Here is a 24,823-nt window from a genome sequence, read left to right on the forward strand (position 1 = left end):
CTTCTTATTTACAATGGCGGTCTGGCAAAAGGCAAAGCCTCTTGAGGAACAATCATACAAACATATTTACATAAGACATTGAAAACAAACAACGATGATCACAATACAACACATAATCGAATCACCCAGCAACAGTATAAAAGGAGAATTTTTGTTTGTTTATTAGGATTTTAGCATCATGTTTCACACTTTGGTTACATTCATGACAGGAACGGTAGTTACTCATTACACAAGATTCATCAGTTCACACAAGTTATATCACACACAGAAACAGGCAATTTAGTGTCTCCAATTCACCTCACTTGCATGTCTTTGGACTGTGGGAGGAAACCGGAGCTCCTGGAGGAAACCCACGCGGACACGGGGAGAACATGCAAACTCCACACAGAAAGGACCCGGACTGCCCCACCTGGGGATCGAACCCAGGACCTTCTTGCTGTGAGGCGACAGTGCTACCCACTTAGCCACCGTGCCGCACCAAAAGAAGAATCAATTAGTCATACAGCTGCATGTATCTCTTAAGATATTTGTAATTTGTTTTTTAAAAGTTGTCTTAAAAATACATTTATCCAGCCTTAGAGTTTCTTGCTGTTTGTTCCAGTCTATGGCTGCAGCCACTTGAAATGATGACTGACCAAAAATGTTCGTTTTAGGAACCTTCAGTGAAATACGATGAGCAGCGCGAGTATAATAAAGTGAAGATGAAGTTTGCAATAAATGACACACTTTGGTTACATTCATGACAGGACAGGCATTTACTGGTTACACCAGGCTCATCAGTTCACAAGTTTAATGTCAAACACAGTCATGGACGGTTTTGTATCTCCTATTCACCTCACTTGCACGTCTTTGGACTGTGGGAGGAAACCGGAGCTTCCGGAGGAAACCCACGCAGCCACGGAGAGAACATGCAAACTCCACACAGAAAGGACCCAGACCGCCTCACCTGGGGATCGAACCCAGGACCTTTTTGCTGTGAGGTGACAGTGCTACCCACTGAGCCACCGTGCTATTTATCAGACACTTTTTCATTAAAAATGACTTACAGTTACAGTTGCGATTAGACATATTTAACCCCCTCACCTTAAAGGTTAATATAGCAATGCAGTAATCAAAATATATACATTCCCCAATATTAAGATATGCTCAAAATATACCCCCTGCCCCCCAATATACTGATGTAAAAGTATAAATACACATATTCCACTCTAGCTTTGTGTAATGTTATCCTGTGCATGAGATCCTTATTATTATATTGTAACTTAGTACCATCAGGGGCGGCACGGTGGCTTAGTGTGTAGCACTGTCACCTCACAGCAAGAAGGTCCTGGGTTCGATCCAGAGGCGGGGCGGTCCAGGTCCTTTCTGTGTGGAGTTTGCATGTTCTCCCCGTGTCTGCGTGGGTTTCCTCCGGAAGCTCCGGTTTCCTCCCACAGTCCAAAGACATGCAAGTGAGGTGAATTGGAGATACAAAATTGTCCATGACTGTGTTTTTGAACTGAAAATTGAACTGATGAATCTTGTGTAACTACCATTTTTGTCATGAATGTAAACAAATACATAAAAAAAAAAAAAAAATTAAGAAATGCTCAAAATGTATTTAAAAAAAAATACTGATGTAAAATTATAAATAAACATATTCCACTCACTAGCTTTGTGTAATGTTATGATCTGTCAGTGTTCCCATCAGCTGTTCATGGGACCCTTCATATTGTAAATGGGCCGTTTTGTGGGTCCTAGTAAATCAATCATCCCTGATATTGGCTATCATAGCTGGAAAGTTAGTTAGCCTCACATTCATGCACCAACTAACAATAGTCACAGGTGTATTCAACTAATGTTAATGTCTTTATTTTGTATTTGTTGGAAAACCCACCTCATTAAAGTGTCAATCACTGTAGTGATGCATGTCTATCTTAGTAGATCTCCATTCCAGAACGTCATTGTGAAAAATTACAGTTGTTTCCTGATTTAGGGAAAAGATAGTGAAAGGGAGAATGAAAGTACAAGGATGCTGACAGGACAGTGAGAGCAACTGGCATGGAGGTAAGTGAAAAAATAAGCAAATAATAAGGATGAGATACCTGGGGAGGAGATGACTGGAGAGCAGGGGAGGGGGAAAAGGTGACTGAAAGGAAGATTAGAATATAGGGCCAGAGGAGAGAGGGCTGGAAAAGATAGGTGAAGAGGAGAGCAGAAGAGAGTAGATGTCCCTGCTGCCCACCCAAGTGTACCAGTACATAAATAACAACAGTTTCCTAAACCTTAGCTACTATAACTGCACTTGTCTTCAATTAACAATACATGGATTTCTGTTTATATAATTATGGTTATACTCTATACGTATACTATTGAATGCTGTAAATGGTTTCTTTGCCATATTTTCAACCACCTTTCATAAGGTTCTCTCATCAATACTCCTCTTTCTCCACCACGTCCTGGAAGATTCTTGACTGTTCCATGAATAGCAAACTTCTTGATAACATTTCGAACTGTTGAATCTGGGACGCTAAGGTCTTTGGAGTCTTTTACCCTTAAGACTGGTTGTGCTTGGTGGTAATAGCATTTCTTGTCTTAGACAGCTTTCATTATCTTTGCCATCAAAGCCACCATTCATTCATTTTTATTTTGTAAACCTTTTTACCTGCCAAGATTTTTTTTTAATTCATGTCATTTTTTATCAGCTTCACTTACCATATAGAAGCACTTTGTAGTTCTACAATTACATTTACATTTTCAGCATTTAGCAGATGCTTTTATCCAAAGCGACTTACACAAACAGCGGAACACGATGAGCAATTGAGGGTTAAGGGCCTTGCTCAGGGACCCAACAGTGGCAACTTGGTGGTGGCGGGGCTTGAACCGGCAACCTTCTGTTTACTAGTCCAGTACCTTAACCACTGAGCTATCACTGGCCCTGGCAATTACTGACTGTAGTCCATGTTTCTCTGCATACCTTTTTAGCCTGTTTTCACCCTGTTCTTCAATGGTCAGGACCCCAACAGGACCACTACAGAGCAGGTGTTATTTGGGTGCTGGATCATTTTCAGCACTGCAGTGACACTGACATGGTGGTGGTGTGTTAGTGTGTGTTGTGCTGGTATGAGTGGATAAGACACAGCAGTGCTGATGGAGTTTTTAAACACCTCACTGCCACTGCTGGACTGAGAATAGTCCACCAACCAAAAATATCCAGCCAACAGCGCCCCGTGGGCATCGTCCTGTGATCATTGATGAAGGTCTAGAAGTTGACCCACTCAAACAGCAGCAATAGATGAGTGATCGTCTCTGACTTTACATCTACAAGGTGGACCAACGAGATAGGAGTGTCTAATAGAGTGGACAGTGAGTGGACATGGTATTTAAAAACTCCAGCAGTGCTGCTGTGTCTGATCCACTCATACCAGCACAACACACACCACCACCATGTCATTGTCACTGCAGTGCTGAGAATGATCCACCACCTAAATAATACCTAATCTATGGTGGTCCTGTGGGGGTCCTCACCATTGACAGATGGACTACAGTCAGTAATTGTAGAACTACAAAGTGCTTCTATATGGTAAGTGGAGCTGATAAAATGGACAGTGAGTGTAGAAACAAGGAGGTGGTTTTAATGTTATGCCTAATCTGTGTACGTATATACACAAGCAGTTTTACTAAACTTATTTAACCTTATTTCAGGAGATATTCTACATGGTGTACTTCATATTTAGGGGTGCCAATAATGTTGACCACAACTGTACACCAAGTGTGACTTCCTCCTCAGTGTTTAGGTACATTTTAGCTTGCTTCACATTGCCAGACAGGTACTTTTAGAGATGTAAAGCTTTATAAGGTATCAATAAATGAAATCATCATTTAAAAAAATGTGTATTGTGTTTACTTGGGTTTTATCTAATATTAAAAGTAGTTTGATGATCTGAAACATATAAGTGCGACAATCAGGCTGTTTGAACAGACAGGGAAGTTCATTCATCCACCTTAGGGTAAGGAAGCATTCATTATGATAGTTAATGATCTAATAATGTCCTCTGATGTTGGATTTGTCTCTTTTCTAGTAATATCAGATCTTAGTGCACAGTTTGTCAATATAACAGGCTAGAAAGTACAGCCTCTTTGTTTAGATCTATCTGACTAACCACACATTTGTTTATGTAAATAAATAGTGATCCCAAACAGGTGTACCACAGGTTGCAGTTCTAGGACCGTTTTTTTTTTGTCCAATTCACTTCCATTCATTTTTTTAAATTTCGAGATATCAGCACCGTTCCAACTCTAAATAGTACAGCCCCTTGATGACACCCCGTCTTGGATACAGCATTTGGATACGCAGCCCCGGCCACCCGCTGCACTGCAATCACACCCGCATTTTCTTCAGGAAGTGCAGCACTCTAGTTATTTACATATAATTACGTTTTATCAGCATCAGCGTGGGTTTCCTCTGGGTACTCCAGTTTCCTCCCATCTCTAGGCAATCAATGCAGTGCTTTACACACACATCACCCCAGAACACCCCAAATTTTAGAACGAATCAAAACTTATCATTAAGTTGCTAATTATTGAAAAGGTGTTAATCGTTAATCGGTAAGGCTTTTACCGTAGATTAACTCGACTTTTACCGTAGTGATCCTGACGTAAGCGCATTTCCGATACCCAAACACGTGAGAAGAGCGAACATGGATTACAATTTAAAGTGGGGCAGTTTACCCAGTGTTCCCAGTCTAAAACATCTAACCCAACCTGGATTCGGACTCCCCAAAAAACATCAGCATGCAGCTGTGCAGGACCTGGTTAAGGGACATATTGAATCATTTGATCAGGCTGTTACTGACGGTCTGTGTCGGGTTGTTCAGGTCAGTACTGATCACTCACGTGGAGCAGCTCTGGTGCTTCTGGTATTATTTATAGTATTATTTATTTCAATATCAACAAATATAAACAAAGTTATTTAGATGTTTGTAGACTGGATGAGTTTACATGTTAGTACATGTGTGCAGTAAGAAAGTTGAGTGGGGTTCAGTTGGCTAATACCAAAACACAGTAACCGAGAACACAAATATACACATGGAAAAAAATATTATTATTACGATTGTAATATAAGCTTTTATTTATGAAATCTGGCATTTGTCAACAAGAAACCAAACAACCGTACAGCTCGCTTTGTACACCCTGCGACTTTTTGATTCTACCACATCCCAATGAAACTCGGTTGGATTCAGATTTGGTGCCTTGGGAGGCTATTGAAGAGAGCAGAACTTATCAAGTTAAAGGAAACATTACATTTTTGGCATTTAGCAGACACTTTTATCCAAAGCAGTACAGTATACAGTGACAGTATATTGTCTAAGCAGTTGAGGTTTACATGCCTTGCTCAAGTTCCCAACAGTAACAGTCTGTCAGTGGTGGGGCTTGAACCAGCAACCTTTTGATTACTAGTCCTGTACCTTAACCACTAGGCTATGGCTTCCCTATCATCATCATTCTCATTGCATCATTAAAATTTAGTCAGGGCGGCTTGGTGGGTAGCACTGTCGCCTCACAGCAAGAAGGTCCTGGGTTCGATCCCCAGGTGGGCCAGTCCAGGTCCTTTCTGTTTAGAGTTTACATGTTCTCCCTGTATCTGTGTGGGTTTCCTCTGGGAGCTTCGGTTCAAAGACAGTTCAAATGACTTGTGCTTTCTGACATGGTGCATTTGTAATGCTGGATGTAACCATTATACTGATTGTGTGATTTCTTGAAAGCACCTGCTATACAAGTTCAGAGTTGAGAATCACATTGACCTGGTGTCTTACCATGTTGCTTTGTCCATACAGTCTCCACGTTGGTAATCCCGTCTCCTCCTGTCTTCCAAAAACAAGTTGATTTCAGGGATTAAGTAATTTCCTGAAGGAAATATTAAAATTATGAGATGTGCACACATGATTGTCACCACAGTTATGAAATGCTGAGTGATAATCTCTAATCACATCTAGACAGATTATATTATAAAACAATTGCATCTATGTTATTAGAAAATATTTAATGCTTACGGACTATATCAAAGTTATTCTCATTCAAATACTGTAGTAAAAGAGCGGCACGGAGGCTAAGTGGGTAGCACTGTCACCTCACAGCAAGAAGGTCCTGGGTTCGATCCCCAGGTGGGGCGGTCCGGGTCCTTTCTGTGTGGAGTTTGCATGTTCTCCCCATGTCTGTGTGGGTTTCCTCCGGGTGCTCCAGTTTTCTCCCACAGTCCAAAGACATGCAAGTGAGGTGAATTGGAGTTCGATATAACCTTGCAAACAAACAAATAGTATAAAATAATTAAGCATAAAACTGTGTGAGTACACGTGTCTTCCTGGATAAAGATCTAATTTGCATTCTTAGTTCTCCATTTTCATTTTATATACTGTGAACTGAATCTTTAAACATGGTTACAGTTTTTTGTACATCACATACAGAAATATTTAACACCCCAGAGAAAATGAGCATTTATAAAGCTAAACTTGCATTTACATTCTCAGCATTCAGCAAAGCGTCTTACAGTACTTTGACAGTATATTGTCTAAGCAGTCAAAGGTTAAGGGCCTTGTTTAAGAGCCCAACAGTGGCAACCTAGTAGTATTACTAGTCAATTTCCTTTATTGCTCATCCAAAATTGCCTTAACTCAGAATTTTTTTACATTTGCAGTGTTGGTGGGGCTTGAACCAGCAACCTTCTGATTACTAGGCCAGTACCATAACCACTGAGCTACCACTTCCCAAAACTTCTTTGCAGGACATTTTTAGGAGTGTTAGGCCTGTTGTGGTGAAACTAAACGTTGGTGGTAGTTGGTGATTCCGAACTCAATTGGAATGTCAACCAAAACTTGGTTTAGGGATTGTTCCTGGAGTGGACAGATTTAAATCCCATGAAAAATCTTTGGTGGGATTTAAAGAAAGCAGTTGCAGCATGAATGCCAATTAACCTCAATGAGCTAGAAGCTTTTGCAAGAGAAGAATGGGGGGAAAATTCCCTTAAATGGTGTCAGATTTTTGTTAGTGCTATTGAGTATTGGCTGAGTAGTGGTGCACATGGACATTTGTCAAGAGAAAAATTCAACTAGTGATTGGCCAATCCACATTTTTTCAGTCCTTATTTGATACCGATACAAGTAAAATAATGCTTTACTTTAATATTATCATTACTATTGTTGGTATTTTGTTAAGGTTACATCATGAGGCTGAAGTAGACAACACAACACCTCTTATCAGAGCAAATATGTACACAAATACATTGAAGTTAAATGTATTCCAAAAGAATTTATGTTACACTTTACATACAAGTGGGAAGCAACAACAGCTGTAAAGTTCTCATTCAAATTTAATACAGTGGTACCTTTAAACTCAACGTCAATTGGTTCTGAAGCTGGCATCGAGTTTCAAGGTATTTTTCCATAAGGGTGTATCGGAAACCTGTTAATGCGTTCCATGGTCCCGTGGACTTGCATATATTTTAGGCTAATGTAAAATAATGGGGTTGTTTTTGACACTTATACACTGAAAATAACACAAATATAATATAAAGACACTGAAAAAAAAAACCGGATTCTTACAATTTCTCAGAACCCCGAGCTGTAACACAAGTTTAAAAGTGAAACGGGGAAAATCCAGATAAACACAGATACATGTGGAGGATTTCAGAGTGAATCTGATGGTTATTTCACACAGATGCAGTTTCGTCTCATATTTGCACTTTGGTGACGTTTTACCGCACCGCTCAAGCCGAGCTCTAAACAAAGCGACTGTTCATTGTTAATTTGAAATTAAATAAATACATTTTTAAAAAACAAACTGAACATGTCAAGTTCAAGGGAAATGTTGAGTTTAAGGGTACAAATTTCTCGACGAAGGGCATTAATTTTCAAAGATTGACGTTGAGTTACAAGACAAGGTACCACTGTATTTGAATTGCAAAGCTGAAATAAACATCTTAAATATCAGAAACCTAATATGATATAACCTAGCTTGTTGTTGTTTATCATGTAAACAGATCTTATAGTTTTACAATTGCAGTAGCAACAACTCAGAGTACTTAAAATGAAATCTTTAAAATAAAGTGCAAAACCGATTAAGTAAATATCAACAAATAAATACTTACCCCTCTGTATCCCGTCACGCTTCGTGAAGTTTATCACGTTTCTGGGAAGCATCGGCGAGAGTCTGCTGCCTGGCAGTGTCTAGCTAGCATGACTTCCTGGTACTTCACGTTGTACCTCTGCCAGTGCTGGATTTAATTGGTTGTATTGTATGACGTAACTGTACTTCCGCCCCTCGGCATGCTGACTATCCACACGTTACGAGTCATTTTTGGGCAATTCTAAACTACAATATCTCCAAACAAACGATATATTATTTTAATGTTATTTGCTCACTCAGGTGCAGACTGAAGTTGCTGCAGGTTCATAGTAAAATGTGGCATGGAATCTGGATCGGTGACGTGTCTCATGTTAGATCATGTTAGAGAACGTTCTGGCTGCGACACTGTAAGGCTGAGAGTGTATCTGTCTGTGAGTGCATGTCTGCAGCTTGGCTGTTATTTTGCCTCACGGCGGGTTTATGGTCTAGAGCAAGCTGTGGACTGATAACTGGATGGGATCCATGTAGGATCGGATCAGACCATCTCTCATTGTAACTGTTTACTGTTCTATGTTGTGGAACTTATCTCTTCTCACCGTATCTCACCATATCTCTTCTTGTTGAAACATGAGCTTGAGAATTTAAAACACAGAAAACGCAAGCCATGAAGTCCAAGGACCTGTCTGTGGTTCTTCAGACAGAACCACAGTAAGGGGGGAATTCATCTATAAATTAATAATTTATAAATGAATCAAAATACCAAATTTTTATTTTAGTATTTAGATCTCTTGCATTCGTGAGCCTTTTAAGTTGTTGTGGTCACACACTACACCATCTATCACCAGGAGAAATCTCAGACGAGTTTATCTGGTCTCCCAAACTATGTTTTGTCACGAGAACACATGCAAGAAGTGACGAGGTTTTAGTGATACCATGTCCAAAAATGCACGCCAGCAAGAATCGAGCGATCAAAGTTGTTTGAACGCTAATGTGCAGCATAAAAGCAAAAACGAAAAATAAATGAATCTGGGTGAAGAAGTGGATTAGGTTACGCGGCCAGCAGGAAGTAAAATAAATATTTTTGCAATGCAATGTTGGTATTATGGTTTGGTGTGGAAGTCACAAATACTGTAAATCTTGTATGTGTGCCGATGTATTTTGATATAAACCATATTATGCCCCTGCTTCACATATTTACATCTCCTCCCCCAGGGTTTCCCTTCTGTATTTTGTGTTCATAACAATTCCAACCTGCTTGCAACACCTTTGACACTACATGATTTTGAGTCGCCGTCAGGGCCAGATATTTAACACGCTAGATATTTTTTTTGAGTCTGCGAGCGATTGGCAAACCACTCTGATCAAGTCATTGAACAGTTCACATATAGCGACCGAGAGACGATTTTCGAGCCCTGAGCGAACGCTGAGTTGCCTCCGAGCTGCCACATCTAGTGGCGACCTGTCGGCAAGTGAAAATCGTGTAGTGCGAAGTAGACATAAGGCATTAAAATACCTTCTGAAACCACTGTATATAAAGAAATCAAAATTGATCTTTTAATGTCCTGCATTTTCAGGCCATTCCTCCTCTGGAGTTTATGCACAAGGAGGACAGAATTAGCCTGTCTTTCGTGGAAGCTGCTCTTCACAACCCCACTGTCACTAAAGGAGGAATCTGCAAGGATATGCGTGTCTATCCTGCAGAGTGCAGAGGAAGGAGGTGCACGTACAGAGGAAAGCTGATGGTAGGTGTTTTTTTCTACTTATAAATAAATAAAAATCTCAGAGTGCTTCTATTATTGTGTTGGTAATATTACACTAATTTATATCACATTTGTGTTTGTGCATGCAGGTAGACGTCAGTTGTTCAATCAATGGGGTCCCTACAGCCATTATTAAACAGTCGTTGGGACAGGTGCCAATCATGGTGAAGTCCAAATTGTGTAATCTTCATGGTCTTTCACCAAAGGAACTTATAGAGCATCATGAAGAGGCAGAGGTAAATTCTAAAAAAAAAAAAGTCAGAAGTGCTAAAATTTTAAACCACACCTAGAAGTATATAATCCTGCAATTCTTTGCTTGTTTGTTCTTTATTATTTGCATTGCTGTCCTATAGGAAATGGGAGGTTACTTTATAGTAAACGGCATTGAAAAAGTGATCCGCATGCTTATTATGCCAAGGAGGAACTACCCCATTGCCCTGGCAAGACCCAAGTTTAGAAGCAGAGGACAAGGCTACACGCAGTATGGTGAGTATTAACTTTTTACACACTAAAATGATTGAGTCTAGTATGCTAGTCCTTTACAGGTGAGACCCACGTTTAAATCTCAGTTGTGCTATTGACGAGTCTGGCACACAAAAGCATGATTGGCTGTGTCTGTATGGGAGGAAAAAAGGTAGAAAATTTATTGTTGCAGTACAGTATGTTCTGTCTGGTTGAGGCACCTGCACTAGCAGTGGATGAATCGGAGAGCTTAGCATGTCTCTCTGAATGTGATGCTTTGATGCAGCTTTTTATGAGACTTCATGTCCAGCTGGTGAAAAGATAAGTTTGGCAACTATTTGTGCATCAGAGGGGTGTGTAATAGTCTTGGTCTTCCTCAGCCTGTTTGGTAGAGTGGATGAGGTGGTAGTGCTAGAGGCATGATTCCACCAGTGTGTTCACATTTATTTGAATAATTTTGCAGTGTTTTCTAAACAAGTTGTATTTAAACAGCCACCTCAAGATTTGTTTCATCTTCGAGAACTTTCTTGAAGTTTCTAGGGACAAAATTATTAAACACTAATATATTAAACTACCACACCATGGCAAACACCTTAAATGTCTCTGTCAGTGTAATTGGTTCAATACAATCAACAAGCAGAAAGTTCATGAAACTTCAGAATTTCCTAGACATGTGTGACATGCAAGATCTTACATGCTCTCAGACTAATGATAAACACAGCAAGAGAGAAGCTAGCAGTCACTTTAAAGGGGTTGCAGGATGACCTGACCAAAACAGGAACAACAATTACACCATTTTAAGAGAGTGGGTGGTATGGCTGTCTGACTGTGTCTGGAGAGAATGCCTGATGGGAATCACCTAAAGGCATTGTCATGAGCGGCACATGAATACATAGAGAATAGCGTGGTCCTCCAAAAATATTTGGATTCTCTGCAAAGAAGTAGATTTAAAGGAGGCAAGTAAGTGGCAGTGGTTGCCAGAGTCCTGAGTGGACATATATAAGTTGGAAAGAAAAGAGAAGACGAGGATAAAAAGAAACTAGCACTAGTTTTATTTAATTTGTTGATTGTGCTTTTTTTTTTTTAGGAATTAGTATGCACTGTGTGAGAGATGAGCATACATCCATTAACATGAACCTCCACTACCTGGACAATGGAACAGTCATGTTGAACTTTATTTACATGAAAGAGCTTTTTTTTCTTCCTCTGGGCTTTGCTCTTAAGGTATGTCAGTTACATTCTAAAATGCTTTCCTTTTAAAGGATAGTTTAATTTTGTGATTTGGTATGAGTGTCTTGATCTTACTCTACCTCACTGTACGGATATGCCTATCATTCAGATGTTACCTCATGTGTTTCTCTGGGACTTACAGGCCCTGGTGGACTTCTCGGACTACCAGATCTACCAGGAGCTGATAAAGGGGAGAGAAGAGAACTCCTTCTATAAGAGCTGTGTGTCAGAGATGTTACGCTTGGTAATGGAGGAAGGTTGTACTACCAGAGCGAAGGTGCTTGACTATCTAGGAGAACGCTTCCGGGTCAAACTCAACCTGCCAGAGTGGTACACACATGAACAGTGTGCTGAATTTCTTCTAGAGTAAGTTCTGTTTTATGGTACAGACAAACTCTATTCATGTCAGTCTTTATTAGGCTGGTAATCATAAATAACTTTATGTCCTTTGACTTTTATGCGGTTGTTTTGGATTTAGTAACAGATTTCTCTTTTGTCCTCAGCGAGTGTCTCTGTATTCACCTGAAGTCAGATGCGGAAAAGTTCTACATGCTTTGTCTGATGACACGCAAGCTGTTTGCCTTTGCCAAGCAGGAGTGTATGGAGGAGAATCCAGACAGTCTGATGTGTCAGGAAATCCTCACTCCTGGTCAGCTCTACCTTATGTTTCTAAAGGTGAGGGTGGTTTCTGCAACAGTGCTGCTTTACTGTCAGTGGGATGCAGCAGATCTTTTGTGGTATTTTATGTTCATAGTGCTTAGCAAGTTTGAATGTAATACACCCGATTCATCAAGGTAAAGGTTTTACGTTTTTATTTGAATGCTGTAAACATAGACCTGAGTATTATAGCCCAGTGCCTTACCACCTTGGACTCTTACATGACCCCCTATCAACCTGCTTGGCAAAAAAAATTACCCACCCAAATCCATACCTCCAGCTTTAGAGAAGTTCCATTCTCAACAGGTTCTCCACACAGATAGATACTGACCAAGTGTCAGTAGCAGTGATAGCCTTGCAGATGAAGTGACCTCACCACAACACAGCTCAGTCTTTACAGCTAAAGCACATGCTCACTCATGGCTCTGAAATTCACTGAATCCACATGACCGTACAGGGCTCTAAATGTACAATGTAAAATTGTTTTGGGTCCCAGGGCACTGCGAAATAACTGGCAATGAGAAAGCCGACTGCCTAGCCAGGGAGGAACTGAGAAGTGAAGCCCAGACCTCACTTTCCCAGCATTGGACGCTATACCCCTGATCAATGTGTACAAGACACTGGCAGACAGAACAAACTCCACAAAATATGCCCAGATGTCAAGGCCCACCTGAAAAGACTTAAAGACCAAATAATACATTTTACATGTCGCAGTATACACACATCACTTACCCGCTCTCACCTGATAAGGGGGTGGAGACTCGACTCTGCGATTCCTGCTACATCCTGATCACTATCAAACACATATCAGCCAGACTGTATGTCCTAGATGTCAAAGAGAGTCGACATTCACTAGCAAATACAATAAACTACATTTTACCTACCTGAATAGAACTGAAACGGTATTAAATGTCCTTGCTTGCAGGTATCAAGTAAAACTGTAAACCATCTAATATAGCCAAATAACACAAATGCAAACCTTTCTTGCCGTGTTTGTAACTCATGAGTATAACATGGCAATCTAAAAAATAAAATAAATACATATATATTGTTAAACATTTCATTATGACAGTGGTTAAAAGTCGAAGGTTATGCATAAGGCCCTACCTAATTCACGGCTGTGAAAATCGCATCATGAGTCGAAATGAGTCGTTTCCCTTGTATGTGCTTCTCTACACACTTGATCATCTCATTTTAGTCTGTGCTGCACCTCAAAAGAAAAACAAGCCAGTAAAGTATTCTGCTCCCGATAGTTTGTCTATGTACAGTTTATTTTTTTTACTTTATAAACTGAGCAAACTCTAAAGACGCTTAGTTACACTAGCAATCGGTTGGACAGAATGTCAAAGATGTTGAAGTCTAAAGCAGCTAAAAACAGTACTTGGGTACCTGAGTTTGAAAAACTCCCAACCAATTTTGTGGACGGAGAGGGGGTTGTGTTAAAAACGGATATCATTAAGTTTCTGAGTGTTATCACTCATTAAATTTCTGAATGTGACACTTTTCTTTAAAAATCTGAGATTATTGAAAAATCAGATTTTCCTGTGAACTTAGTAGGGCCCTAGTTATGCATTATGCAGCTGGGCAGGAGATTAATAAATATCTTTGCTTTACAGTGACGCTTCAGCTTTGCTTCTCTGTTCTAGCATCTTTAGAAAAAGTAGTTATGAATACAAGAAAAGGAGGATAAAATAGGCAGTACTGAAGAGATTGGATCTATGTTTTGTTATGTTTCTGTATTGTTTCAGGAGAAAATGACAGGTTGGTTGGTGTCTGTGAAACTGGCCTTGGATAAGAGGAGCCAGAAAATCGGGAAACTGACCACAGAGAACTTGACCAAAATATTAAACATGGGAACTGACCTTTCTAGGCCTTTCGAGTACATGTTGGCTACAGGAAATCTTGTATCTAAAACAGGTATAAGTATCATTGTCATCATCGTTTTAGCTACAGAAATGTAAGCGTAAACTTTTGTTAGTACTGTTAGACATGTCCTTGCATACCGCTGTAATCCTTATTTGTTTATTTCCACACCCGTGTCTCCCAGGTCTGGGCATGCTGCAGTCCAGTGGTCTGTGTGTGGTGGCTGACAAGCTGAACTTCATTCGTTACCTGTCACACTTCCGCTGTGTGCACAGAGGAGCAGCCTTTGCAAAGATGAGGACCACAGCGGTGAGAAAGCTTCTGCCTGAATCCTGGGGCTTCCTGTGTCCTGTACACACACCTGATGGAACACCGTGTGGATTGATGAACCACCTCACTGCCCACTGCGAGATTGTAGCTCCTGTTCAACCCACCACCACTTTACCTGCCCTGCTTTGCTCCCTTGGTAATCAATAGTATTGTATAGTCACATAAAACTTGTTTTGGAGGCTATTAATGATTGAAATACTATATTGAAATACCAGTCTGACATGGTAGTTATTAGACAATAAAAAGGACACATCTGTAAATATTTGACTTGCCATAAACAATGTGAATTATGCTCATCATTGTACCGTCATTGCGTGGCCTCCATTTGCATGTCGATGCTCGGATTAAGCACAATTAAATGAATGTAAAAGTTTTCTGAACCAGATCACCACACACCCCTCAGACATGGCTAGTCTAGTTATTTTTTAATGTTAGTATGAGCATAATGTATTATAATTAAAATTTAGCATTTCAAAATTTCAAAACAAACATCTATATAAAAACAAATAGTATAATAGTAAAATTATAGGTGATATGTATATTATAAATATATAATATACTGCTTGATGTTCGGAGCTAAGAAAGCTTTGCGATTAGAAATTTGGTTGTGATTGTGATTTTTCTATCTTATTGTTGGCAGGTGTAACTCCAGTGGATGGTACTCCTGGTCAGTCCTACACCTCCTGCTACCCTGTTATACTGGATGGCGCCATGATTGGGTGGGTCGAAAAAGATCTGGCACCCTCTGTGGTTGAATCGCTTCGCAGATTCAAGGTTAGTGAAACTTGAATGAGGTTCTGGGTAATATTTTCCCACCTGAAATGAGGTACCTCAGAGGCTTGGATAAACATTCACTCACCCACTTACTTGTGTTTCACAGGCACTAGTTTGTTCATAAGGTGAACACCAAACATCACTCGTGTTATTTAGCTTTACAGACACTGAGCCTGTGTCTTTGTTTAGCCAGTTCATTCATCAATGTACGATATGTGTGACCTACTGTTGTTTGTTTTTGTGTGGTGTGTCCACCTAGGATTGAACCTGGGATTGAACCTGGGATTGAATATGGGATTGAACCTGGGATTTTGGAGCTTTATGCCATTAATAGTTCATACTGATCCACAGTGCTGATCAGCACCACCCTACATATAGGGTGGGTTGTATGCCACTATAGTACTGGTGCTGGAATGTAGTGTACAACTTTCACTAAGTTGTAAACTAATTTTTGTTTTGGGTTTCATCCCCTTTCCACGCCTCTTTAAAATGGTATTTGCCATATGTATTTTTTCTTTAAATATGAACTACTGTCCCCTGCTGGTGCACAGGCATTTAACCTATGTGCTTTATAACTTACTGTATGTGCATTCCTATCAGTTTACTCATTTTAAGAAAGAATGCAGTACTTGTACTAGAAGTTTGACTTTCTTCAATGGTGTCAGGTTGGACAAGTTTAAGCATTTCTTTGTGATTAAAGTTTTTCAACTATGCTATATAGACACACCCATACACAGACACCTCTGCAGATATCACAGTCTCCACTCTTCTGGCGAAGGCTTTTTAAAACATTCTGAAATGTGTTTGTGAAAATTTCTGCCCATTTAGTCAAAAGGGTATTTGTGAGGTCAGACACTAATGTTAGAGGATAAGGCCTGACTTACAAACTACTTTGTGCAGTGGGGTTGAGGTCAGGGCTCTTTGCCCTGAGGTACTGAGTAATACAATACAAAGTACAGTGCTTGAAAATAATATACAATATACCTGTATTTTGATTTATAAAGTTCCTCCTCATCAAACCTTATCACTTTGTGAACACAGGCACAGTCATGCTGGAACATAAAAGCTCCACCACAAAATTCTATGCATATACTTTTCTATTATTGATTATACACATCTGTTAGCTGCGAGTGCGCGTAAAATGCTTAAGCTTAATAATTAAGCAGGGTGTCCACGTAGTTTTGGACATATATTGAATTCACCTATGCATTTTTTTAAAAAGAATTACCATTTCATACTCCTCTCTTAAAAGTAATCTCTTTTTCTCTTTAATTTGTCTCTTATTCACAGGTTCTGGGAGAGAGAAAGATGCCCCCATGGACTGAGATAGTCCTGGTTCCTAATACAGGGAAAGCAAGTATGTACCCAAGCCTGTACCTGTTTACCACTCCTTGCCGCATGGTCCGACCAGTCCGCAACCTGGCCCATGGCAAACAGGAACTTATCGGCACCTTTGAACAGGTCAGAGAGCTTGTAGTTATAAGCATGTGCTTTTACCTGTTTAATTAATAAATTAAACTTTTCTGTTTATTAATAAATGCACTAATAGTTAAATCATAATTGAAGGAATAATCAGGCCACTTAAACAAACTGGGTAAATAACGAACAATAGCTATACAAACTCCTGTCTAAGCACCATACTTAGTTCTGCATTTTAATACATACACAAGACAAAACAATTCTATGAGCAAACAAACTTTACAAAATCTGAATATTTTTTTGTCACAGCTGTACCTAAACGTGGGAATATTTGAAGATGAGATTGCAGAAGGTGTCACCACCCATCAGGAGCTTTTCCCCCACAGCATGCTCAGTGTGGTGGCCAACTTCATCCCATTCTCAGACCACAACCAGAGCCCTAGGAACATGTACCAGTGCCAGATGGGTAAGACTGCATTACCTCTCCAGTTCTGTTCTCATTCTAATTGTGTCTCTTAAGGTTTTTTTTTTTTTTGTTAAAAAATCCATAGACTTATATTTTTATATATTGTACAGGAAATTAACAATAACAGATTTCTTTAAGCTTAGGTGTTGAGGGATCATAAATGGCAAAAAGTACATGTGTCACCAGGGGACATGTTGGAAGTACACAGGCTTTTAAATTATTTTTTCATATGGCATAGTTATGGCACAGTTTGAGCACATCAGAGAGACAGTTAAATCACCACTAAGAATGAATTGAGATTCACTCACTGACTCCCAAAGTTGCTTTGATGATGATTTGGTTATTATTTATTGTTAAAAAAGTCTGTGTAATGCCAGAGCTTTGAGATAAAATGAATTATTTTTCATAAAATTATCAACTAACAAGCAAGAGAAACTGTGTCTGGGTTAAACAGGGTAAGAACTAATCAATTTCCCCCAAATGCTCAATCACTGATAAATCATCACCTCAATTCCATACAAGTTAGGGCAGTAGGACACGTAAAAAAAACAAAAAATACAACAATGATTTGCAAATTGTTTTGAGCTGCATTTAATTAAAAACAGTACAAAGTCAAGAGATTTAATGTTTCAATTAATTATTTGCAGTTTATGTACACAACTGATGGCTGCAACATGCTTCAAATAATTTGTGACATGTTTACCAATGTGTTCATTTCATTTATTTATAAATACTTAATAATCATTTGTTGTAGTTATAAAAGTGGGTCCTTACACAGCATTTGAAGACCCCACCCACATAGTCTGGTCATCTTGCCCTAGCAGAACCGTGTCTGCTGCAGGCACTGCCAATGATGCCCACTAGATGGCACCCAGCCGACCAGTGGCAACGCCAAGTTTTGAACCGAGGAGTTCAAAATCTTTTATTAATGAGAGGCATCTGCATCTTAATTCGACTGTGTTGCCCTTCATTGAATAATTTTCATGTCAAAGAAATAAAAACAAAAACACCTGGCAGACGAGAGATTTAGTTTATACAGATCTGAACATATATTTATACAGTTACAGAGATTGAACACAATATTTCAGTGATGAGTAATTTTATATTTTAACTTTTGAGTGTGTTGCAGGCATCAAATTTAAAATTAATTCATATTTACTAAATATTTTTAATTTACTATTACTATATTTACTAATAAACAAATCATAGATTCTTGTTGTTACAAAACTGCATTTTACAAAATGTCCCAACTTTTATGGAAATGGTGTTTGTACACTAGAACAAAAACAACTAGTGCAATGAAATAAATGTAATAAAACACTGTTGATAACTGTAATTTTATGTGTGTGTGCAGGTAAACAGACTATGGGTTTCCCTCTGCACTCGTATCAAGATCGCTCGGATAATAAACTCTACCGCCTCCAGACCCCCCAGAGTCCTCTGGTCCGCCCTGTCATGTACGATCACTACAACATAGACAACTATCCCATTGGCACAAATGCCATAGTGGCAGTCATCTCCTATACAGGCTATGATATGGAGGATGCCATGGTGAGCACTGCCATACATTTATACATTTAAAGTTTGTTTTGCATTGTAAAAGTACTTACTGGTCATTTATGATTTATATACTGTATCTTTTACAGATATGGATGAACCTGTTCACGATAAAAGCGTGTTATGATGTATTCTTGTTTTTATACAGATTGTGAACAAATCATCTTGGGAGCGTGGTTTTGCTCACGGCTCTGTGTATAAAACTGAGGTAATAGATCTGTCGGAGAAGGTGAAGGGTGAGGACAGTGTGGTGTTCGGGGTTAAACCTGGTGACCCTAAAGTAATGGACAAACTGGATGCGGATGGACTGCCCCCTATAGGAGCCGTTCTGAATTACGGAGACCCGTTCTACAGCTGCATCAATCTTAACACAGGCCAGAGCTTTGTCACCTTCTACAAGTGAGTAAGCAGTGATTTAGTGTAAATGGTGACTTAACAATCATTCTATTAATAAGGATTTTACAGCTTTATGGTACATGGGTATGGTGGTTAGAGATATGGCCAGAATCCTCTATTACAGCGGTCTCCGAGCCGCACAGAAAGAATAAATAATTAAAGATCGCTACATCAGAAATGAAAACACTGCATTTTTACGTTATTTTATATATATATATATATATATATGTGTGTGTGTGTGTGTGTGTGTGTGTGTGTGTATATATATATATATGAGTGTGTGTGTGTGTGTATGTGTATGTATGTATGTATATATATTAGGGCTGTCAAACGATTAAAATTTTTAATCGCGATTAATCTCAGAATTTCATATAGTTAATCGCGATTAATCGCATTAAAAAAAATCTGTGTAAATGTTATAGAAAACAAGGATTTTTAAGTGAAATGTTACAATTAAAATGGTGAACACATTTTATGCTAAATGTACTTATGTTAAAAACTGCTGGGACAAGAGAAAACTGTAAGGGAGTTTATTCACTCACATACTAGGCAGTAAATGTCAGATTGTAGGTTAGAATTTCTCCATCAGCAAACATTGTAGATCAGCGGTGCTTTAGGTGGGATAAGGCGTAGTTATTGTATCAGACTTTTCTGTGGTTGTATCGTGACAATGGTTTGATGGACGTTTCTACACGAAGTGAGTGTGTTTTGACCCTTTGGGGCTTCCATAGTTCATGAACTAACGTGCTCGACTCAGCTTTCCGGTATTCGGTACAGAAGAAGAAGTTAATTAAGTGTAATAAAGTGTTTTGCTCCCGACAACTTGTGAATATAGCGTGTATTTATTTCTTTATTATGCAAGTGCATCACTACCACGATCGGTTACATTATGTTAACAAACCGCAAATGAAAAACGGTGGCAAGTCCGACATTAAAATGTTTGTTCTACCAGTCAAGTGTCAACATGAACTAGAAATTGCGTTAATGGCACTGAATTTTTTTAATCGCGTTAAATTGAGGTCGCGTTAATGCGTTATTATCGCGTTAACTTCGACAGCCCTAATATATATATATATATATATATATATATATATATATATATATACAGTGTATCACAAAAGTGAGTACACCCCTCACATTTCTGCAAATTTTTCATTATGAAAATAACTCAACACACAGCCATTAATGTCTAAATAGCTGGCAACATAAGTGAGTACACCCCACAGTGAACATGTTCAAATTGTGCCCAAATGTGTCGTTGTCCCTCCCTGGTGTCATGTGTCAAGGTCCCAGGTGTAAATGGGAGCAGGGCTGTTAAATTTGGTGTTTTGGGTACAATTCTCTCATACTGGCCACTGGATATTCAACATGGCACCTCATGGCAAAGAACTCTCTGAGGATGTGAGAAATAGAATTGTTGCTCTCCACAAAGATGGCCTGGGCTATAAGAAGATTGCTAACACCCTGAAACTGAGCTCCAGCATGGTGGCCAAGGTCATACAGCGGTTTTCCAGGACAGGTTCCACTCGGAACAGGCTTCGCCAGGGTCGACCAAAGAAGTTGAGTCCACGTGTTGGCTTTAAAAAATAGACACATGAGTGCTGCCAGCATTGCTGCAGAGGTTGAAGACGTGGGAGGTCAGCCTGTCAGTGCTCAGACCATACGCCGCACACTGCATCAACTCGGTCATCCCAGAAGGAAGCTGACGCACAAGAAAGCCCGCAAACAGTTTGCTGAAGACAAGCAGTCCAAGAACATGGATTACTGGAATGCCCTGTGGTCTGACGAGACCAAGATAAACTTGTTTGGCTCAGATGGTGTCCAGCATGTGTGGCGGTGCCCTGATGAGAAGTACCAAGACAACTGTATCTTGCCTACAGTCAAGCATGGTGGTGGTAGCATCATGGTCTTGGGCTGCATGAGTGTTGCTGGCACTGGGGAGCTGCAGTTCATTGAGGGAAACATGAATTCCAACATGTACTGTGACATTCTGAAACAGAGCATGATCCCCTCCCTTCGAAAACTGGGCCTCATGGCAGTTTTCCAACAGGATAACGACCCCAAACACAACCTCCAAGATGACAACTGCCTTGCTGAGGAAGCTGAAGGTAAAGGTGATGGACTAAACCCAATTGAGCACCTGTGGCGCATCCTCAAGTGGAAGGTAGAGGAGTTCAAGGTGTCTAACATCCACCAGCTCCGTGATGTCATCATGGAGGAGTGGAAGAGGATTCCAGTAGCAACCTGTGCAGCTCTGGTGAATTCCATGCCCAGGAGGGTTAAGGCAGTGCTGGATAATAATGGTGGTCACACAAAATATTGACACTTTAGGCACAATTTGGACATGTTCACTGTGGGGTGTACTCACTTATGTTGCCAGCCATTTAGACATTAATGGCTGTGTGTTGAGTTATTTTCAGAAGACAGTAAATCTACACTGCTATACAAGTTGTACACTGACTACTCTAAGTTATATCCAAGTTTTATTTCTATAGTGTTGTCCCATGAAAAGATATAATAAAATATTTGCAGAAATGTGAGGGGTGTACTCACTTTTGTGATACACTGTATATATATGTGTGTGTATTATTGTCTCCAATCACCTCTAGGTGGGAGCAGCGAAAAAAGCTCATTTGTGAGTAGTACAGTTATTCTATTTTAAATTCCGCCGCCCCTGCCTGTCCGTGAACCGGTCCGTGGTGCAAAAAAAAGTTGCCCTGTTACAGTAGTTGCCAACCTTTTTTTTTGCACCACAGACTGGTTTTATATAAAATATAATTTCACAGACCGGCGGGGGCAGGAGGATTTAAAATAAAATTATATGATAAGCATAATAAAACACAAAGTGCATAACAATGAATCAGTGGGCACCCTGAGCTTTTTTTGCTGTAGAGAGATGCTCCCATCTGAGGTGATGGAAGACAATAACAAGTGTGTTGCTTATGTCCAGTCTACTCCGTAACTTTGTTTTGGTTGCCGTCACTGCAGAAAATCCCTCTTCGCAAAGACAGGATGTTGGAAATGGAAGCATTGTTCATGTTTTCATTGCTTTTGTAGCGATCTCTAATTATTTATTGTTCTTGTGCGGCCTGGTAATAAATGATTATTGCTAACGTGAATAAGATCAGTTACACAAATTATATATATGGGGGCGCCTCGGTGGATAGCACTGTTGCGCCACAGCAAGAAGGTCCTGGGTTTAATTCCCATGTGGAGCAGCCTGCGTCCTCTCGGTGTCTGCGGTTTCCTCCGGGAGCTCTGGTTTCCTCCTACAGTCCAAAGACATGCAAGTGAGGTTAATTGGAGATACAAATTGACTGTGTTTGACATTAAATACTTGAACTGATGAATCTTGTGTAACCAGTAACTACCTGTTCTGTCATTAATGTAACCAAAGTGTGTAAAACATGATGGTAAAATCCTATATAAATGTATATAGCGTTCAGAAGTAACATCCGCAAGACTAATAAACTGAGGTTTCTGAAGTGTTAAAGTATGTTCCTATCTCTGTTTCTTTAGGAGTCAGGAGAGTTGTGTAATAGACAACATCAAAGCATGCAGCAACGATGCAGGCACAGGTCGCTTCAAGCGTGTCTGTATCACCATGCGAGTACCACGTAACCCTACCATCGGAGACAAGTTTGCCAGCAGGCATGGCCAGAAAGGCATCCTGAGTCGGTTGTGGCCAGCTGAGGACATGCCTTTTAGCGAGAGCGGCATGACCCCGGACATTCTATTCAACCCTCATGGATTTCCATCACGTATGACCATCGGAATGCTGATCGAGAGTATGGCGGGCAAATCGGCGGCACTACACGGCCTGTGCCATGATGCCACTCCATTCACCTTCTCTGAACAGAACTCTGCCCTCGAACACTTTGGTAATATGCTAAAGGCGGCAGGATATGATTACTACGGCACGGAACGTCTCTATTCGGGTTTAAGCGGCCTGGAGCTGGAAGCTGACATCTTCGTGGGTGTGGTTTATTACCAGCGTCTGCGCCACATGGTCTCTGACAAGTTTCAGGTCAGGACGACAGGAGCAAGAGACAAAGTGACTAATCAACCAGTGGGAGGGAGGAACGTACAGGGTGGGATCCGATTCGGAGAAATGGAGCGTGATGCCTTGCTGGCCCACGGCTCGTCCTTTTTGCTACACGACCGCCTGTTTAACTGCTCGGACCGATCGGTCGCTCAGGTCTGTGTACGCTGCGGAAGCCTGCTCTCTCCACTGCTGGAAAAGCCGCCACCTCACTGGTCTGCCACACGCCATCGTAACACCATCTGTACACTGTGCAAGAAGAGCGATGCCATCGATACCGTGGCTGTGCCTTACGTGTTCCGCTACTTTGTGGCCGAGTTAGCAGCTATGAACATTAAAATTAAGCTAGATGTGAAGTAGGGCTGTATGATGAACATAAATGGGGGCAGTTGTAGCCTAGTGGTTGAGTAATGGACTAGTAAGCAAAAGGTTGCTGGTTCAAACCCTGCTACTGCCAGGTTGCCACTGTTGGGCCCTTGAGCAAGGCCCTTAATCCTCAATTGCGTAGACTGTATACTGTTAGTACTGAAAATAAATGAGATATTTTGTTATATTATTCCAGGCTGCAGGCATGATATTGTGATGTCACAATTAATAACTGGCCTGCAATATTATTTTTGAATCCTACCAATGGTATTCCAATAAACTTATTGGATATTTTTTTCATTATTTTGTCTGAAACACCTTTGTAAAACATACTCAACAGTTCTCTGATTAAACAGCTCACAGAACACAATCATTATTTGTACGTTAAATGGCCAAAAGTATGTTGACATTTAACCAGTGAATTCTACTGTTTTAGCCACACCCCACCCATCGCTAACAGTTGAATAAGATTAAGCATACAGCCATGTAACCACCATAAACAAACCTTATAGGTTTGCAAATAATAAACTTTACTAAAAGACTCTTTCAGTGTGGAGCTGTTGGATTCCCCTTGTAATCAAACCAAGCACATCCCAATGCACTCTAGAGCAGTGGAACCATAAACTCTCCGAATAATAAATCAAGTAACATATACACTAATCAGCCATAACATTAAAACCACCTCCTTGTTTCTACACTCACTGTCCAGTTGATAGGAGCACTTTTTAGTTCTACAATTACTGACTGTAGTCCATCTGTTTCTCTACATACCTTTTTAGCCTGCTTTCACTCTAGTCTTCAATGGTCAGGACCCCCACATTACCACTACAGAGCAGGTATTATTTAGGTGGTGGATCATTCTCAGCACTGCAGTGACAATAACATGGTGGTGGTGTGTTAGTTTGTGTTGTGTTGGTATGAGTGGATCAGACACAGCAGCGCTGCTAGAGTTTTTAAATACCGTGTCCACTCACTGTCCACTCTATTAGACACTCCTACCTAGTTGGTCCACCTTGTAGACGTAAAGTCAGAGACGATCGCTCATCTATTGCTGCTGTTTGAGTTGCTCATCTTCTAGACCTTTATCAGTGGTCACAGGACGCTGCCCACGGGGTGCTGTTGGCTGGATATATTTTTGGTTGGTGGACTATTCTCAGTCCAGCAGTGACAGTGAAGTGTTTAAAAACTCCATCAGTGCTGCTGTGTCCTATCCACTCATACCAGCACAACACACACTAACACACCACCACCACGTCAGTGTCACTGCAGTGCTGAGAATGACCCACCGCCTAACTACACTACTCTGTAGTGGTTCTGGGAGAGTACTGACCATTGAAGAACAGCATGAAAGGCGGTGCTTTTATATGGTAAGTGAAGCTGATAAAATGGACAATGTGTGCA

The 24,823-nt window shown here is 40.2% G+C and overlaps 1 protein-coding gene across 1 annotated transcript; it reads left to right on the plus strand.

Moving 5' to 3' along the window:
• The first annotated feature begins 4,663 nt into the window (after positions 1-4,663).
• polr1b (RNA polymerase I subunit B) lies at positions 4,664-23,612 on the plus strand. The gene is made up of 15 exons (XM_062996202.1): positions 4,664-4,856; positions 9,675-9,842; positions 9,950-10,096; positions 10,214-10,346; positions 11,410-11,546; positions 11,695-11,918; positions 12,056-12,227; positions 13,958-14,126; positions 14,257-14,538; positions 15,043-15,176; positions 16,467-16,637; positions 16,905-17,061; positions 18,416-18,612; positions 18,767-19,017; positions 22,534-23,612. The coding sequence occupies exons 1-15, from the start codon at positions 4,680-4,682 to the stop codon at positions 23,414-23,416; spliced, it is 3,402 nt and encodes a 1,133-aa protein (XP_062852272.1). The 5' UTR covers positions 4,664-4,679; the 3' UTR covers positions 23,417-23,612.
• The last annotated feature ends 1,211 nt before the right edge of the window (positions 23,613-24,823 follow it).

The sequence above is a fragment of the Trichomycterus rosablanca genome, chromosome 5, assembly GCF_030014385.1.
Source record: "Trichomycterus rosablanca isolate fTriRos1 chromosome 5, fTriRos1.hap1, whole genome shotgun sequence".
Lineage (NCBI taxonomy): Eukaryota > Metazoa > Chordata > Actinopteri > Siluriformes > Trichomycteridae > Trichomycterus > Trichomycterus rosablanca.

Coding starts and splice junctions, on each gene's coding strand:
- polr1b (XM_062996202.1), top strand. CDS start 4,680: ATGGATTACAATTTAAAGTGGGGCAGTTTACCCAGTGTTCCCAGTCTA. Junction 16,638..16,904: donor TTATCGGCACCTTTGAACAG/GTCAGAGAGCTT, acceptor TTTTTGTCACAG/CTGTACCTAAACGTGGGAAT. Junction 18,613..18,766: donor ATGATATGGAGGATGCCATG/GTGAGCACTGCC, acceptor GTTTTTATACAG/ATTGTGAACAAATCATCTTG.